This window comes from Bombina bombina, chromosome 1 (genome assembly GCF_027579735.1).
Source record: "Bombina bombina isolate aBomBom1 chromosome 1, aBomBom1.pri, whole genome shotgun sequence".
Lineage (NCBI taxonomy): Eukaryota > Metazoa > Chordata > Amphibia > Anura > Bombinatoridae > Bombina > Bombina bombina.
The window spans coordinates 687718884-687737437 of record NC_069499.1 but is presented as its reverse complement, the minus strand read 5'-3'; the positions used below and the strand labels follow the sequence as shown (position 1 = coordinate 687737437).

Genomic DNA, 18554 nt, shown 5'->3' with positions numbered 1-18554 from the left:
TTTATAAAGCTCTTAACTACTGTGCTCTAAAGTACACTAACACCCATAAACTACCTATGTACCCCTAAACCGAGGTCCCCCCACATCGCCGCCACTATATTTAAATTTTTTAACCTCTAATCTTCCGCTCCGTACACTGCCGCCAATTACGTTATCCCTATGTACCCCTAATCTGCTGCCCCTAACACTGCCGACCCCTATATTATATTTATTAACCCCTAATCTGCCGCCCCCGCTATCGCTGACCCCTGCATATTATTAACCCCTAATCTGCCGCTCCGTACACCACCGCCACCTACATTATAGCTATGTACCCCTAATCTGCTGCCCCTAACACCGCCGACCCCTATATTATATTTATTAACCCCTAATCTGCCCCCCTCAACGTCGCCTCCACCTGCCTACACTTATTAACCCCTAATATGCCGAGCGGACCGCACCGCTACTATAATAAAGTTATTAACCCCTAATCCGCCTCACTCCCGCCTCAATAACCCTATAATAAATAGTATTAACCCCTAATCTGCCCTCCCTAACATCGCCGACACCTAACTTCAATTATTAACCCCTAATCTGCCGACCAAATCTCGCCGCTACTGTAATAAATGGATTAACCTTTAAAGCTAAGTCTAACCCTAACACTAACACCCCCCTAAGTTAAATATAATTTAAATCTAACGAAATAAATTAACTCTTATTAAATAAATTATTCCTATTTAAAGCTAAATACTTACCTGTAAAATAAACCCTAATATAGCTACAATATAAATTATAATTATATTATAGCTATTTTAGGATTTATATTTATTTTACAGGTAACTTTGTAGATTAAGGGTATGTGGGTGGTGGGTTGTAATGTTGGGGGGGGTATTGTATGTTTTTGTTTACAGGCAAAAGAGCTGAATTCTTTGGGGCATGCCCCACAAAAGGTCCTTTTAAGGGCTGGTAAGGTAAAAGAGCTTTGAACTTTTTTAATTTAGAATAGGGTAGGGCATTTTTTTATTTTGGGGGTCTTTGTTATTTTATTAGGGGGCTTAGAGTAGGTGTAATTAGTTTAAAATTGTTATTTTTCTAATGTTTGTAAATATTTTTTTATTTTTTGTAACTTAGTTCTTTTTTATTTTTTGTACTTTAGTTAGTTTATTTAATTGTAGTTATTTGTAGGTATTGTATTTAATTAATGTATTGATAGTGTAGTGTTAGGTTTAATTGTAGGTAATTGGAGGTATTTAATTTAATTTATTTATTGATAGTGTAGTGTTAGGTTTAATTGTAACTTAGGTTAGGATTTATTTTACAGGTAATTTTGTAATTATTTTAACTATTTTAGCTATTAAATAGTTATTAACTATTTAATAGCTATTGTACATGGTTAAAATAAATACAAAGTTACCTGTAAAATAAATATAAATCCTAAAATAGCTATAATATAATTATAATTTATATTGTAGCTATATTAGGGTTTATTTTACAGGTAAGTATTTAGCTTTAAATAGGAATAATTTATTTAATAAGAGTTAATTTAGTTTGTTAGATTTAAATTATATTTAACTTAGGGGGGTGTTAGTGTTAGGGTTAGACTTAGCTTTAGGGGTTAATCCATTTATTACAGTAGCGGCGAGATTCGGTCGGCAGATTAGGCGTTAATAATTGAAGTTAGGTATCGGTGATGTTAGGGAGGGCAGATTAGGGGTTAATACTATTTATTATAGGGTTATTGAGGCGGGAGTGAGGCGGATTAGGGGTTAATAACTTTATTATAGTAGCGGTGCGGTCTGCTCGGCAGATTAGGGGTTAATAAGTGTAGGCAGGTGGAGGCGACGTTGAGGGGGGCAGATTAGGGGTTAATAAATATAATATAGGGGTCGGCGGTGTTAGGGGCAGCAGATTAGGGGTACATAGCTATAATGTAGGTGGCGGTGGTGTACGGAGCGGCAGATTAGTGGTTAATAATAATATGCAGGGGTCAGCGATAGCGGGGGCGGCAGAATAGGGGTTAATAAGTGTAAGGTTAGGGGTGTTTAGACTCGGGGTACATGTTAGAGTGTTAGGTGCAGACGTAGGAAGTATTTCCCCATAGAAAACAATGGGGCTGCGTTAGGAGCTGAACGCGGCTTTTTTGCAGGTGTTAGGTTTTTTTTCAGCTCAAATGGCCCCATTGTTTTCTACGGGGGAATCGTGCACAAGCACGTTTTTGAAGCTGGCCGCGTCCGTAAGCACCGCTGGTATCTAGAGTTGCAGTGGCGTTAAATTATGCTCTACGCTCCCTTTTTGGAGCCTAACGCACTGAAAACACAGCCATTCTGTGAACTCTAAATACCAGCGGTGTTTAAAAGGTGCGTGGGAAAAAAAATCACGCATAGCTAACGCACCCCTTTGGCCGCAGAACTCTAAATCTAGGCGCTATTTTGGCTTGGGAAGGCCCCACAACTCCAGAGTGAAGAGGGAGGGGGCCTGAAATTCGCGCCTCAGTTGCGCAGTTGATTTTACAGACAGCTTCATGCAGCTCCATGTGAAGAGTCCAGAGATTACTTGAGGACTTCAGAGAGGCTTATTTTCGATCAAAACTAATCCCCAAGGAAGGTAGGGCCACAGCAGAGGCTGTGGCATGGTACTGTAGTTTGCTAACCGGTTGCCAGCTTTAATTTGCTCCGGTTTGGGCAGTAAGGGGTTAATTGACTTGAAATTTACTGTGCAATCATTTCAAAGCATTAGGATCATATAGTGAAAATTTCATAAAGATTGCATGATTTTTGGAGATTTAGTAAAAAAGTGTGCGCTTTTTATTATTTAAAGGCACAATACCGTTTTTTCAAAAATTGTATTTTACTGTATTTGAGTGCTGTCTAAGTCTGTTTAACATGTCTGAGCCTACAGATAGACCTTGTTCTATGTGTTTAATAGCCATGGCGGTACCCCCTTTACATTTGTGTTTAAAGTGTGCTAAGGTATCTAAACATTTTAAAGACCATGCAGTGACACTTAAAAATGTAGCCCAAGATGATTCTTTAATGGAAGGTAACGAGGATAGTCCTCCTTCCTCTCCCCATGTGTCGACACCAGTTACGCCCGCGCAAGCGGTGCCTAGTACCTCTAGCGCATTGGCCCCTATTACATTACAACAATTAGCAGCAGTCATGGATAATTCCCTTGCGGCATTTCTATCCAAACTGCCAGTTTTTCCTAAAAAGCGTGATAGCTCAGTTTTAAGAACAGAGTATGAGCAATCAGAAGTTTTGGATGATTTATCTGTTGTACCCTCACAACACTCTGAAGTGGAAGTGAGGGATGTACTGTCCGAAGGAGAAATTTCTGACACAGAAAAGGTTTCTCAGCGGGCAGAATCAGATTCCTTAGCATTTAAATTTAAGCTGGAACACCTCCGCGTACTGCTTAAGAAGGTTTTAGCTACGCTGGATGATTGTGACCCCATGGTGGTCCCAGAAAAATTGTGTAAAATGGACAAGTTTCTAGAAGTCCCTGTATACACTGATTCGTTTCCGATCCCGAAGAGGGTGGCGGATATTGTGACTAGGGAGTGGGAGAGACCAGGTGTACCTTTTGTCCCCCCCTATCTTTAAGAAAATGTTCCCCATAACTGACCCCAGACGGGACTCGTGGCAGATGGTCCCTAAGGCAGTTTCAACACTAGCCAAGCGCACAACCATACCAATAGAAGACAGTTGTGCTTTCAAAGATCCTATGGATAAAAAAATTAGAAGGTTTACTAAAGAAAATATTTGTTCAACAAGGTTTCCTTCTTCAACCGATTGCCTGCATTATTCCTGTAACTACTGCAGCGGCTTTTTGGTTTGAGGCGCTGGAGGAGTCGCTCCAGAAGGAGACTTCATATGACGAAGTCATGGATAGAATTAATGCTCTAAAGCTGGCTAATTCTTTTATCACAGATGCCGCTTTACAATTAGCTAAGTTAGCGGCAAAAAATTCTGGTTTTGCCATTATGGTGCGAAGAGCGCTTTGGCTCAAATCGTGGTCGGCTGACGTGTCGTCCAAAACAAAATTACTAAATATTCCTTTCAAGGGAAAGACCCTATTCGGCCCCGAGTTGAAAGCAATTATTTCGGATATCACTGGGGGAAAGGGCCATGCCCTTCCACAAGATAGACCGTTTAAGGCCAAAAACAAGGCTAATTTTCGCTCCTTTCGCAACTTCAGGAGCGGACCTGCTTCATCCTCTGCAACCGCAAAGCAAGAGGGTAACGCTTCCCAGCCCAAAGCAACCTGGAAGCCTTTGCAGGGCTGGAACAAGGGTAAACAGGCCAAGAAGCCTGCGGCTGCTACCAAAACAGCATGAAGGGGTAGCTCCCGATCCGGGACCGGATGTAGTAGGGGGCAGACTTTCTCTCTTTGCTCAGGCTTGGGCAAGAGATGTTCCAGATCCTTGGGCATTAGAAATTGTTGCTCAGGGGTATCTTCTAGAATCCAAGGACTCTCCTCCAAGGGGAAGGTTCCACATTTCTCATTTGTCTTCAGACCAGACAAAGAAACAAGCGTTCTTACGCTGTGTAGAAGATCTTCTAAATATGGGAGTGATACACCCAGTTCCAATTGCAGAACAAGGACTGGGCTTTTACTCAAGCCTGTTTCTAGTTCCCAAAAAGGAAGGAACTTTCAGGCCAATCCTGGATCTAAAAATTCTAAACAAATTCCTCAGAGTTCCATCATTCAAATTGCAAACCATTCGGACAATCTTACCGATGATCCAGGAAGGTCAATATATGACTACCGTGGATCTAAAGGATGCGTACCTACATATTCCTATCCGCAAAGATCATCATCAGTTCCTAAGGTTCGCCTTTCTGGACACGCATTACCAGTTCGTGGCCCTTCCTTTTGGGTTGGCCACCGCTCCCAGAATTTTCACAAAGGTGCTAGGGTCCCTTCTAGCGGTACTAAGACCGCGGGGCATTGCAGTAGCACCTTATCTGGACGACATCTTAATACAGGCGTCGTCTTTTCACAGAGCCAAGGCTCATACAGACATTGTTCTGGCCTTTCTAAGGTCTCACGGGTGGAAGGTGAACATAGAAAGAAGTTCTCTGTCCCCGCTCACAAGGGTTCCCTTCCTGGGAACACTAATAGACTCGGTAGAAATGAAAATATTTCTGACAGAGGTCAGGAAGTCAAAGCTTTTAACTACTTGCTGAGTTCTTCATTCCATTTCTCTGCCTTCTGTAGCTCAGTGCATGGAGGTAATCGGATTAATGGTTGCGGCAATGGACGTCGTCCCTTTTGCCTGAATTCATCTCAAACCACTGCAACTGTGCATGCTCAAACAGTGGAATGGGGATTATGCAGATTTGTCTCCTCAAATACAAATGGACCAGAAAACCAGAGATTCTCTTCTCTGGTGGTTGTCTCAGGATCACCTGTCTCAGTCTGCTAGGCTGGGGTGCGGTCTGGGACTCCCTGAAAGCTCAGGGCCTATGGTCTCGGGAAGAGTCTCTTCTCCCGATAAACATTTTGGAACTGAGAGCGATATTCAACACGCTCCAGGCATGGCCTCAACTAGCGGAGGCCAAATTCATCAGATTTCAGTCGGACAACATCACGACTGTAGCGTACATCAATCATCAGGGAGGAACAAAGAGTTCCCTAGCGATGAAGGAAGTAACCAAGATCATCAAATGGGCGGAGGATCACTCCTGCCACCTATCTGCAATTCACATCCCAGGAGTAGACAACTGGGAGGCGGATTTTCTGAGTCGTCAGACTTTTCACCCGGGGTAGTGGGAACTCCACCCGGAGGTTTTTGCTCAGCTGACCCAGCTATGGGGCATTCCAGAATTGGATCTGATGGCGTCCCGTCAGAACACCAAACTTCCCCTTTACGGATCCAGGTCCAGGGACCCCAAGGCGGCATTGATAGATGCTCTAGTAGCGCCTTGGTCCTTCAGTCTAGCTTATGTCTTTCCACCGTTTCCTCTTCTCCCTCGGCTAGTAGCCAGAATCAAACAGGAGAAGGCTTCGGTAATTCTGATAGCGCCTGCGTGGCCACGCAGGACTTGGTATGCAGACCTAGTGGACATATCATCGGTTCCACCATGGAAGCTGCCATCGAGGCAGGATCTTCTAATACAGGGTCCATTCAAGCATCCAAATCTAGTTTCTCTGCAGCTGACTGCTTGGAGATTGAACGCTTAATTTTAGCTAAGCGTGGTTTCTCTGAATCAGTTATAGATACTCTGATCCAGGCCAGAAAGCCTGTCACCAGGAAAATTTACCATAAGATATGGCGGAAATATCTTTGTTGGTGTGAATCCAAGGGTTACTCATGGAGTAAGATTAGGATTCCAAGGATATTGTCTTTTCTCCAAGAAGGATTGGAGAAGGGATTGTCAGCTAGTTCCTTAAAGGGACAGATATCTGCTCTGTCTATCCTGTTACACAAGCGTCTGGCAGAAGTACCAGACGTTCATGCTTTGCACAGGCTCTAGCTAGAATCAAGCCTGTCTATAAACCTGTGGCTCCTCCATGGAGTCTAAATTTAGTTCTTTCAGTTCTTCAAGGGGTTCCGTTTGAACCTTTACATTCCATAGATATTAAGTTATTATCTTGGAAAGTTTTGTTTTTGGTAGCTATTTCTTCTGCTCGAAGAGTTTCAGAATTGTCTGCTTTGCAGTGTAATTCAACCTATCTGGTGTTCCATGCAGATAAGGTTGTTTTGCGTACCAAACCTGGTTTCCTTCCAAAAGTGGTTTCTAATAAGAATATTAACCAGGAAATCATTGTTCCTTCTCTGTGCCCTAATCCAGTTTCTAAGAAGGAACGACTGTTACACAATCTTGATGTGGTTCGTGCTTTAAAATTATATTTAAAAGCAACTAAAGATTTCAGACAAACATCATCCTTGTTTGTTGTCTATTCTGGTAAGAGGAGAGGTTAAAAAGTGACTACTACCTCTCTTTCCTTCTGGCTGAAAAGCATCATCCGATTGGCATATGAGACTGCTGGACAGAAGCCTCCTGAACGAATTTCCGCTCATTCCACCAGAGCTGTGGCTTCCACATGGGCTTTGAAGAATGAGGCTTCTGTTGAACAGATTTGTAAGGCAGCGGCTTGGTCTTCACTGCATACTTTTGCCAAATTTTACAAATTCGATACTTTTGCTTCTTCGGAGGCTATTTTTGGGAGAAAGGTTTTGCAAGCAGTGGTGCCTTCCGTTTAGGTTACCTGACTTGTTCCCTCCCTTCATCCGTGTCCTAAAGCTTTGGTATTGGTATCCCACAAGTAAGGATGAATCCGTGGACTGGATACACCATGTAAGAGAAAACAGAATTTATGCTTACCTGATAAATTACTTTCTCTTACGGTGTATCCAGTCCACGGCCCGCCCTGGCAATTAAGTCAGGTTCAAATTTAATTTTGTAAAACTACAGTCACCACTGCACCCTATGGTTTCTCCTTTTTCTCCTAACCGTCGGTCGAATGACTGGTGGGGCGGAGCCTCAGGGGGAGCTATATGGACAGCTCTGCTGTGTGCTCTCTTTGCCACTTCCTGTAGGGAATGAGAATATCCCACAAGTAAGGATGAATCCGTGGACTGGATACACCGTAAGAGAAAGTAATTTATCAGGTAAGCATAAATTCTGTTTTTTAGTAGAGTGTATGTGAAAACAGAAAACTATCCACCAATAGTGAATCACAAAGTCAGACTACAAAAGGAGTGTCTAAATCTGGTCTTTGTGGGTGGTACTTGGATTAGACAGATCTTCAATCAGTCTCATATTTTGAAGGATGGCTTTGGTTTAAGAGCTGTGTCTAGGGTTGCCATCTTTCTAGGGGAAAAAATACAGGCCAACTCATTAGCATTCATTTTCCTAAATAATTATAGAGTATAACTCCGACACTAAAGCTGCTAGAACTGATTTTAAATGCATATTTGTTTCAAATTAGATTCGAACACACTTAGAATAAGTTTCACCACGATAGGCCCTTCATTTCTATATTTATTATTTATTTTCTGCACTGACCTGAAGCTTAAAAATACAGGTTGTGCAAGTAAAATACTGTCTGTGTCCTGTTGGCCTATTTATGCTCTTGTGTCACAAAATAAAACTGAGGAAACCTAAGTGTGCTAAGAGTGTGGTTCTGAATTGATGGGGTTGAGCATTCTGGGGCAAATTTGTGCATTGTTGTTTTCTTAAAAGGAAACCAGGATAAAATAAAGGGAAAAAGTTAGAGCAGGACTGACCATCCGATTCGGAATCCTCCAGTAAATTTTATAAAGGTTAGGATGGATGTATTATGCCAGAACACCCACATCGTCAGCCACAAATTGCACAGAAATGACTTGAGGTCCAAAGATAGCAGCTATTAGCTTCATGATTGTGCAACTTATCCTGATGGGCTCTGCGGTCTAATAAATAATTAATTATGAGAAACAAGGTGCAGCTAAACATAACTGCCTGTAATATCTTCTCATAATAGTTTGTTATTTGTATTAAGTTCAAGAATTAGATTTTTGTGGACAAATATTTTTTTGGCAGCTGTCATCATTTTCAATTTTTTGAATATCAATAGTTTAGCTAGTAAATCCATCTTCATACACACCCACTGAAGAGTAGACACTCTCTCTATACACATACAATACATATACTGCAGCACAGATATACTCTTTACCTATTACATTTCATACAACACGTTTTTCTTTTGGCTCATCATGGTTGCAACATGTCTCCTAAATGGTACTGTGAAAGTGAGCCAAGAAAAGAAAATAGCTTTATCCTCTTGTCTGGAATCCTAGTAAAAACAACACTAGTAAAGCAAAAAAGTAATGTGGTTATTGCTGAACAGCAGGCGGTTTCCATTTAAAGTCTTTACAACGGTGGTTGCCACCCAGCTGTATTTTATCAACATGGCCGGCAGGTTTAAAGTTCAAGACAATGTTGTTAATAGAAGACATTCACCATAGCTGAGATTGTTCCTATATTTCTTCCTTAAAGGGACACTCAAGTCAAAATAAACTTTTATGATTCAGATAGAGCGTGCAGTTTTAAGACACTTTCCAATTTACTTCCATTGTCAAATTTTGCACAGTCTTTTTATATTTACAATTTCTGGAGAACAAGATCCTACTGAAGATGTGTACACGCTCACAGGGTATACGTATACGTATACTAGTTTGTGATTGGCTGATGTCTGTCACATGATACAGGAGGCTGGAAAATTGGAGTTAGTCTTATTTTATTTGTGCTTTACAATGCTACTGTTTCTGACTGCTGTATAAATAAAACAAATTAGAAATAAGATTGTACTATCTCTTGTGAGATCATTAACTGGCATTAAAAGTTCATAATCACTAGATGTTAAACACATACCATTACATTATTTTATGTTTTCTTTTTTCAGTTGCAGGAAAAAAGAAGTCAAAATTTCAAGCTTTCAAAAAATTATTTGTTAAAAAGAAACGAAAAGCTGCTCCAGCACCCAGCAGTGAGAACAACTTGAAACCAAGTCAGTCAAGTACTGACATAAGTGTTCCAGGCACCTGCGCTGAGGCCTTCCATTCGGGAGAGGAGACAGGGTAAGTATACTACACAGTTATAACTTTTATGTAGTAAAAAGTTATTGAGGTAAAACACTCCATATAGAATTAACACCCATTTTGAAAAGGACATTCTAGCCAAAATTTAAATGCACACATATGCATTTTAGTTTTGAATATAAACATATTTGCAATAAACATGTATTGGCAAAAATGCTTCTAGTAAAAGATCTATCTATTTCAAGAGTGTATTTGGGTATGTTACGTGCAGCAACATTTTAATCACTGCACTTGCTCCGAGAGCCTAACGTGATTGTATCATCTGGTAATGACTCAATGTTTTCATTGCGGACATGATAGAAGCCCCACTGACTATCTGAGCAGCTGCAATATTTAAGATGCAGTTGTACTGACAATATCTAGCTATGTTTCACGTGCACATACAGAAAAAAATGTTAAACAGTGAAAACGTTTACTAGAAGCATTTTTGCCAGAAGGTGTATATTGCAAATATGTTTCTATTCAAAGATGTATTTCATCTATGTACATTTTAATTTTAACTGGAATGTCCCTTTAACTTCACCTATTTCACTGGGTGAGTTATAATTTTCATTTTATAGGGTGATTCCAGCTATACTAATACTAGCATATTTTAAGACTTTTAATGGTCTGTAGTAGGTATCTTAGAATTATTATGCTCTTTTCTCTCTAGTAAGCAAGTTTTAGACTTAGGCTAAAAATGTTAAATTGAGTGCTGGGAAACAGGGATTTGGTAATTCAATTGTGAAACTAGATAAGAATCACTTTCTGTATTGATTTATTTATTGAAAGATAATGACTCCACACGCATACACACCAAATGTCCACTAATACAGAGATTAAGCTGCAAACACACAAAACCTGGGATTTCTAGCAATAAAAAAAACATAATAAAACAGTCTGCATGTAACAGTCAGCAAATATATTTGCCCCTTGTCTTGTATGTGTGTAAACAATAAGGTAAAATGGGCTTGTTATTTAGACTACTATGGGGTCGATTTATCAAGCTGCGGCAGACAGGGGCACACATGCGCCCCCGTCCAGCGCAGCTCGCCTCTGGCGGGCTGAATTCTGCTGCTGGAATTCAGCATTCCACATGAGTACTATTTTGTGCTTGCATGCAATCCTGCCCCCTGCCAGCGCACAGCCAATCAAGCGCGGGCAGGAGCTGTGAATCTCTCCGGTCGGACGAGACCTGGGAGATTGAAATTTGCCATCTAAGAGGTGGCGAAAGGTTAGGGAAGCAGCGGTCTGATGACCGCTGCTTCATAAATACGAACTGCAGGTTCTCATGTGAGAACCTGCAGTCGTAGGCAGGCGAAGGGGTTGATAAATCAACCCCTATGTGTCAAAGGGAGAGTTTAAAAGGACAGTCTACAATAGAATTCTTATTGTTTTAAAAATAGATAATCCCTTTATTCCCCAGTTTTGCATAACAAACACAGTTATATTAATATATGTTTTACCTCTGTGATTACCTTGTAGCTAAGCATATATTGACAGCCCCCTGATCAGATTACTTTGTATTTATTATCTTTTGACTGGCATTTTAGTGTTAACTCTTAAATAACTTCTCGGGTGTGAACACATTGTTATCTATATGGCCCACATGAACTAGCAGTCTCCTGCTGTGAAAATCAAATACAAAAGCATGTGATTAAGAGGCTGTCAATAGAGCCTTTGAAACAGGCAGAAATTTAGAGGTTTAAATGTTAAAAAGTATATTAATTTAACAATGTTGGTTGTGCAAAGCTGGGGAAAAGGTAGTAAAGGAATGATCTATCTTTTTAAACAATAACATATTTAGTGTAGACTGTCCCTTTTAAATAACCAGTAAATAGAGTAGATTTGCATAATCAACAAGTGCATGATAAAAAGACAATGCAATAGCACTTAGTCTGAATTTCAAATGAGTAGTAGATTTTTTTTTTCTAAACAATTTCAAGGTTATGTCTATTTCCACTGCATCATGTGACAGCTATCAGTCAATCACAAATGCATATACGTATATTCTGTGAATTCTTGCACATGCTCAGTAGGAGCTTTTGACTCAAAAAGTGTAAATATAAAAAGACTGTTAATTGAAGTAAATTGGAAAGTTGTTGCCTTATCTAATTCCGAGAACTTATAATGCACCCTGCTGTTTTCTCAAGGCTATCTCTGCTACACATCTTTCTAGAAGATGACAACAATGCATTTTATACTAACTTTGACAGTAACTAGCCTTGTTGTCTGCAGACTAAAGCCCAGATTGGCTCCTCCTAATAAGCCAAATAGTGGGTGGAGTATGGCTATTGAAAACAAATTGCAGTAAAAAGGATATTATTTTGTTTTAAAAAACATTAAGACTAATATGTTATTCTATAGCATCACAGCAAAAATGTCTTGTAATTATCAGGTGTTTACTGTCATTTTAACTCCATGCTCTATTTATATCATGAATGATTAATTTATACTTTAATGTTCCTTTAAATTAAATTGCCTAGAGATACTAAATAAAGGTATTATACTAATGTTACTGCGCTACAATTTAGTGGATCTTGATCTATAACCACAATTTATGACTTCCTTTTGCTATATTGCCATTTGTGTTGTTATTTCAGTAAAACAAAGACGGGTCTAAAAGACTGTATATTTGCTATATAAATGTCATAGGGAATGCTGAAGGCAGAAATACATTGCTCATACCTCTTTATATATCTTGACAATCAGTGCAAGAATTTAGCTGTTTAACTATTGGCATTTTAACTAGCTGATCTGCTATAAAATGTTATATGTTTGCCATGAATTACAAAGTGGACTTTGTATATAGGGTATTGTGCTGTTGATACATTTTTTAGGCACTCATATAGTTCAATATTAACTATGTTTATTTACTTCTAAAGTATATGTCTCATATATATAAATTCCAGGAGAAACTGAACCAGTTTATAGCATATTCAGTAGTATTACCTGGCCTTGCTACATGCTACACAGGGATTGCTAACACCTGAGCACATGCTTATTTGCATATGGCTTCTAAATGGCCACAGCTAAAGAAACAAGATAAAAATACTTGACAGCTTATGATGGGGTAACTCTGACTTCTCAGAAATAGAAGTGCCTAATAGTTGAATGTGAATGTATATATAATTATTAATGTCCCTGTTGTGCACCTTTTTCTCTATTTTTCTATCACTCTCTTGCTCTGCGGTTTCTGTTAACATAGTTTGAGGAACAGGACTGATAAACAGCTGCGTAAGGTCTGGTCAGTGTAGAAAAGGGGCACATTACTGGTTCTTTGTGTCTTGTGGTATTTAAACAATGTCAATATAAAAATGTATTTTTGATCTTTTAAGAGAAATAAGGATGGACATTAGATGACTCAATAAACCTTAACTATCAGGTTCACTGAGGATAAGTATGAACTGGTTGGGAATGTCATCATTTGTTGGTCTGGGTCTGCTGGAGACATGAGCTGTGCAGATTGTCTGAGTAGCTAGGTGAAGGATGCTAACTGCCTGCAAACACTTACCACTGTATGAGTGACTCCTTTAAGGGCCATTATACACTCATTTTTTCTTTGCATAAATGTTTTGTAGATGATCTATTTATAAAGCCCATAAAGTTTTTTTTTTTTTTTAAAAATGTATAATTTTGCTTATTTTTAAAGAACATTGCTCTGATTTTCAGACAAGAGAATATGTAGAGGAAAAATGGATATAACAGAGCACTCAAAAAATACTGAAATAGGAAAAGTTCTATATATATGTGGATTTGCAGGAATCAGGTTTATATAAAACGTAACTTTTAATGGTAAAGAATAAAACTATATATATAAGTGGTGACAAACCATTCACTCAATCAAGTGTAGTTAAAAACAGTTAAAATGGATAATGAATGCTGTTATGCCAGGTATTAACCATACTAAGTGTGTTAAGTGGGTAGGTCTGGCAGGGAAGCACCAAAAAGTGCTCGCGGATTGCACAAAAACTGATCTGCAAAAGAGGATTGACCTCAAACAATAATTATCTAACTAGTGCAATGCTGGAGCGGTGCTATCGCTTGTCAGAATCCTACACTGTGTATATTAGTTCAAGGAAGGAGTTTAACAATAAATTCCCATAGAAATACTAGTCTGTTTATCTAAGCCAATTCAAAGTCAAACAGTCAGGTAGAAATACTATCGAAGTCACCTATATATTAACATCCATACATAGCTAATGGGGTTTAACACACTCAGAGCATTAAGAACAGCATTCATACAGAGCGCCTGATGCGCATTTCGCCATGTCCGTGTTTGCCATTGAATTGGCTTAGATAAACAGACTAGTATTTCTCTTGTTAAGTGTATCCAGTCCACGGATCATCCATTACTTGGGGGATATTCTCCTTCCCAACAGGAAGTTGCAAGAGGATCACCCACAGCAGAGCTGCTATATAGCTCCTCCCCTCACTGCCATATCCAGTCATTCTCTTGCAACTCTCAACAAAGATGGAGGTAGTAAGAGGAGAGTTGTGTATTATAGTTAGTTTCTTTCTTCAATCAAAAGTTTGTTATTTTTAAATGGTACCGGAGCGTACTATTTTATCTCAGGCAGTATTTAGAAGAAGAATCTGCCTGCGGTTTCTATGATCTTAGCAGAAGTAACTAAGATCCACTGCCGTTCTCACATATTCTGAGGAGTGAGGTAACTTCAGAGGGGGAATGGCGTGCAGGTTTTCCTGCAATAAGGTATGTGCAGTTAACATATTTCTAGGGATGGAATTTGCTAGAAAATGCTGCTGATACCGGATTAATGTAAGTTAAGCCTAAATGCAGTGATTTAATAGCGACTGGTATCAGGCTTATTAACAGAGATACATACTCTTATAAAAATGTAATATAAAACGTTTGCTGGCATGTTAATCGTTTTTATATATGTTTGGTGATAAAACTTATTGGGGCCTATTTTTTTTCCACATGGCTGGCTTGATTTTTGCCTAGAAACAGTTTCCTGAGGCTTTCCACTGTTGTAATATGAGTGGGAGGGGCCTATTTTAGCGCTTTTTTGCGCAGCAAAAATTACAGACAGAGACATTCAGCTTCCCTCTGCATGATACTGGACATCTCTGAAGGGCTCAAAAGGCTTCAAAAGTCGTGTTTGGGGAAGGTAACAGCCACAGTAGAACTGTGGCAGTTGTTGTTACTGGTTTTAAAAACGTTTTTGTCATTTATTATTCCGTTTTTGGTATTAAGGGGTTAATCATCCATTTGCAAGTGGGTGCAATGCTCTGCTAACTTGTTACATACACTGTAAAAATTTCGTTAATGTAACTGCCTTTTTCACTGTTATTTCAAATTTTGTCAATTTGTTTTTCTTAAAGGCGCAGTAACGTTTTTTATATTGCTTGTTAACTTGGTTTAAAGTGTTTTAAAAGCTTGCTAGTCTCATTGCTAGTCTGTACAAACATGTCTGACACAGAAGAAACTTACTTGTTCATTATGTTTAAAAGCCATGGTGGAGCCCCATAGGAGAATGTGTACTAAATGTATTGATTTCACCTTAAACAGTAAAGATCAGTCTTTATCTATAAAAGAATTATCACCAGAGGTTCTGTTGAGGGGGAAGTTATGCCGACTAACTCTCCCCACGTGTCGGACCCTTCGCCTCCCGCTCAAGGATTGCACGCTAATATGGCGCCAAGTACATCAGGGACGCCCATAGCGATTACTTTGCAGGACATGGCTGCAATCATGAATAATACCCTGTCAGAGGTATTAGCCAGATTGCCTGAATTAAGAGGCAGCTCTGGGGTTAGACGAGATACAGAGGGCGTAGATGCTGTAAGAGCCATGTCCGATACTGCGTCACAATATGCAGAACCTGAGGACGGAGAGCTTCAGTCTGTGGGTGACATCTCTGACTCGGGGAAACCTGATTCAGAGATTTCTAATTTTAAGTTTAAGCTTGAGAACCTCCGTGTATTGCTTGGGGAGGTATTAGCTGCTCTGAATGACTGACACAATCGCAGTGCCAGAGAAATTGTGTAGACTCGATAAATACTATGCAGTGCCAGTGAGTACTGATGTTTTTCCAATACCTAAAAGGCTTACAGAAATTATTAGTAAGGAGTGGGATAGACCCGGTGTGCCTTTTTCCCCACCTCCTATATTTAGAAAAATCTTTCCAATAGACGCCACTACACGGGACTTATGGCAGACAGTGCCTAAGGTGGAGGGAGCAGTTTCTATTTTAGCAAAGCGTACCACTATCCCGGTTGAGGACAGTTGTGCTTTTTCAGATCCAATGGATAAAAAATTAGAGGGTTACCTTAAGAAAATGTTTATTCAACAAGGTTTTATTTTACAGCCCCTTGCATGCATAGCGCCTGTCACTGCTGCGGCGGCGTTCTGGTTTGAGGCCCTGGAAGAGGCCATCCATACAGCTCCATTGACTGAAATCATTGACAAGCTTATAACACTTAAGCTAGCTAACTCATTTGTTTCTGATGCCATTGTTCATTTGACTAAACTAACGTCTAAGAATTCCGGATTCGCCATCCAGGCGCGTAGGGCGCTATGGCTTAAATCCTGGTCAGCTGACGTGACTTCAAAGTCTAAATTACTCAACATTCTTTTTAAGGGGCAGACCTTATTTGGGCCTGGTTTGAAAGAAATTATTGCTGACATTACTGGAGGTAAGGGTCATACCCTCCCTCAGGACAGGGCCAAATCAAGGGCCAAACAGTCTAATTTTCGTGCCTTTCAAAATTTCAAGGCAGGTGCAGCATCAACTTCCTCTGCTTCAAAACAAGAGGGAACTTTTGCTCAATCCAAGCAGGCCTGGAAACCTAACCAGTCCTGGAACAAGGGCAAGCAGGCCAGAAAGCCTGCTGCTGCCTCCAAGACAGCATGAAGGAACGGCCCCCTATCCGGCAACGGATCTAGTAGGGGGCAGACTTTCTCTCTTCGCCCAGGCGTGGGCAAGAGATGTTCAGGATCCCTGGGCGTTGGAGATCATATCTCAGGGATATCTTCTGGACTTCAAAGCTTCTCCTCCACAAGGGAGATTTCACCTTTCAAGATTATCTGCAAACCAGATAAAGAAAGAGGCATTCCTACACTGCGTGCAAGACCTCCTTGTAATGGGAGTGATCCATCCAGTTCCGCGGACGGAACAAGGACAGGGTTTTTACTCAAATCTGTTTGTGGTTCCCAAAAAAGAGGGAACCTTCAGACCAATTGTGGATCTAAAGATCTTAAACAAATTCCTCAGAGTTCCATCATTCAAGATGGAAACTATTCGAACCATTTTACCCATGATCCAAGAGGGTCAGTACATGACCACAGTGGACTTAAAGGATGCCTACCTTCACATTCCAATTCACAAGAATTCACAAGAATCATCATCGGTTCCTGAGGTTTGCCTTTCTGGACAGGCATTACCAATTTGTAGCTCTTCCATTTGGGTTGGCTACAGCCCCAAGAATTTTTACAAAGGTTCTGGGCTCACTTCTGGCGGTTCTAAGACCGCGAGGCATAGCGGTGGCTCCTTATCTAGACGACATCCTGATACAGGTGTCAAGCTTTCAAATTGCCAAGTCTCATACAGAGATAGTTCTGGCATTTCTGAGGTCACATGGGTGGAAAGTGAACGAAGAAAAGAGTTCTCTATCTCCTCTCACAAGGGTTTTCCTTCCTAGGGACTCTTATAGATTCTATAGAAATTAAAATTTACTAAATGCTTGCCGTGTTCTTCACTCCATTCTGCGCCCCACGGTGGCTCAGTGCATGGAAGTAATCGGCTAAATGGTAGCGGCGATGGACATAGTGCCATTTGCGCGCCTGCATCTCAGACCGCTGCAATTATGCATGCTCAGTCAGTGGAATGGGGATTACACAGATTTGTCCCATCTACTAAATCTGGATCAGGAAACCAGAGATTCTCTTCTCTGGTGGTTATCTCGGGTCCATCTGTGCAAGGGTATGACCTTTCGCAGACCAGATTGAACGATTGTAACAACAGATGCCAGCCTTCTAGGTTGGGGTGTAGTCTGGAACTCCCTGAAGGCTCAGGGTTCATGGACTCAGGAGGAGAAACTCCTCCCAATAAATATTCTGGAGTTAAGAGCAATATTCAATGCTCTTCTAGCTTGGCCTCAGTTAGCAACACTGAGGTTCATGAGATTTCAGTCGGACAACATCACAACTGTGGCTTACATCAACCATCAAGGGGGAACCAGGAGTTCCCTAGCGATGTCAGAAGTATCCAATATAATTCACTGGGCAGAGTCTCACTCTTGCCACCTGTCAGAGATCCATATCCCGGGCGTAGAGAACTGGGAGGCGGATTTTCTAAGTCGTCAGACTTTTCATCCGGGGGCGTGGGAACTCCATCCGGAGGTGTTTGCTCCATCGTTGGGGCAAACCATAACTGGATCTCATGGCGTCTCGCCAGAACGCCACGCTTCCTTGTTACGGATCCAGGTCCAGGGACCCAGAAGCGACGCTGATAGATGCTCTAGCAGCTCCTTTGTTCTTCAACCTGGCTTATGTGTTTCCACCGTTTCCTCTGCTCCCTCGACTGATTGCCAAAATCAGACAGGAGAGAGCATCGGTGATTCTGGCCACGCAGGACCTGGTATGCAGATCTGGTGGACATGTCATCCTTTCCACCGTGGACTCTGCCTCTGAGACAAGACCTTCTAATACAAGGTCCTTTCAATCATCCGAATCTAATTTCTCTGAGACTGACTGCATGGAGATTGAACGCTTGATCCTATCAAAGCGTGGCTTCTCCGAGTCAGTAATTGATACCTTAATACAGGCACGAAAGCCTGTCACCAGGAAAATTTACCACAAGATATGGCGTAAATATCTTCATTGGTGTGAATCCAAGAATTACTCATGGAGTAGGGTTAGGATTCCTAGGATATTGTCCTTCCTCTAAGAGGGTTTGGACAAAGGATTATCAGCTAGTTCTTTAAAGGGACAGATTTCTGCTGTGTCTATTCTTTTACACAAGCGTCTGGCAGAAGATCCAGA

At 40.7% G+C, this 18554-nt stretch overlaps 1 protein-coding gene across 4 annotated transcripts in view; it reads left to right on the top strand.

Moving 5' to 3' along the window:
- KIAA1210 (KIAA1210 ortholog) overlaps window positions 1-18554 on the top strand; it is a 354136-nt gene that overhangs the window by 212292 nt on the left and 123290 nt on the right. For all 4 annotated transcript variants that reach the window (XM_053699173.1, XM_053699176.1, XM_053699172.1 and 1 more), the window contains exon 3: window positions 9373-9547. In XM_053699173.1, the coding sequence (XP_053555148.1) occupies window positions 9373-9547 (175 nt within the window). The remainder of the gene's footprint in view (window positions 1-9372; window positions 9548-18554) is intronic.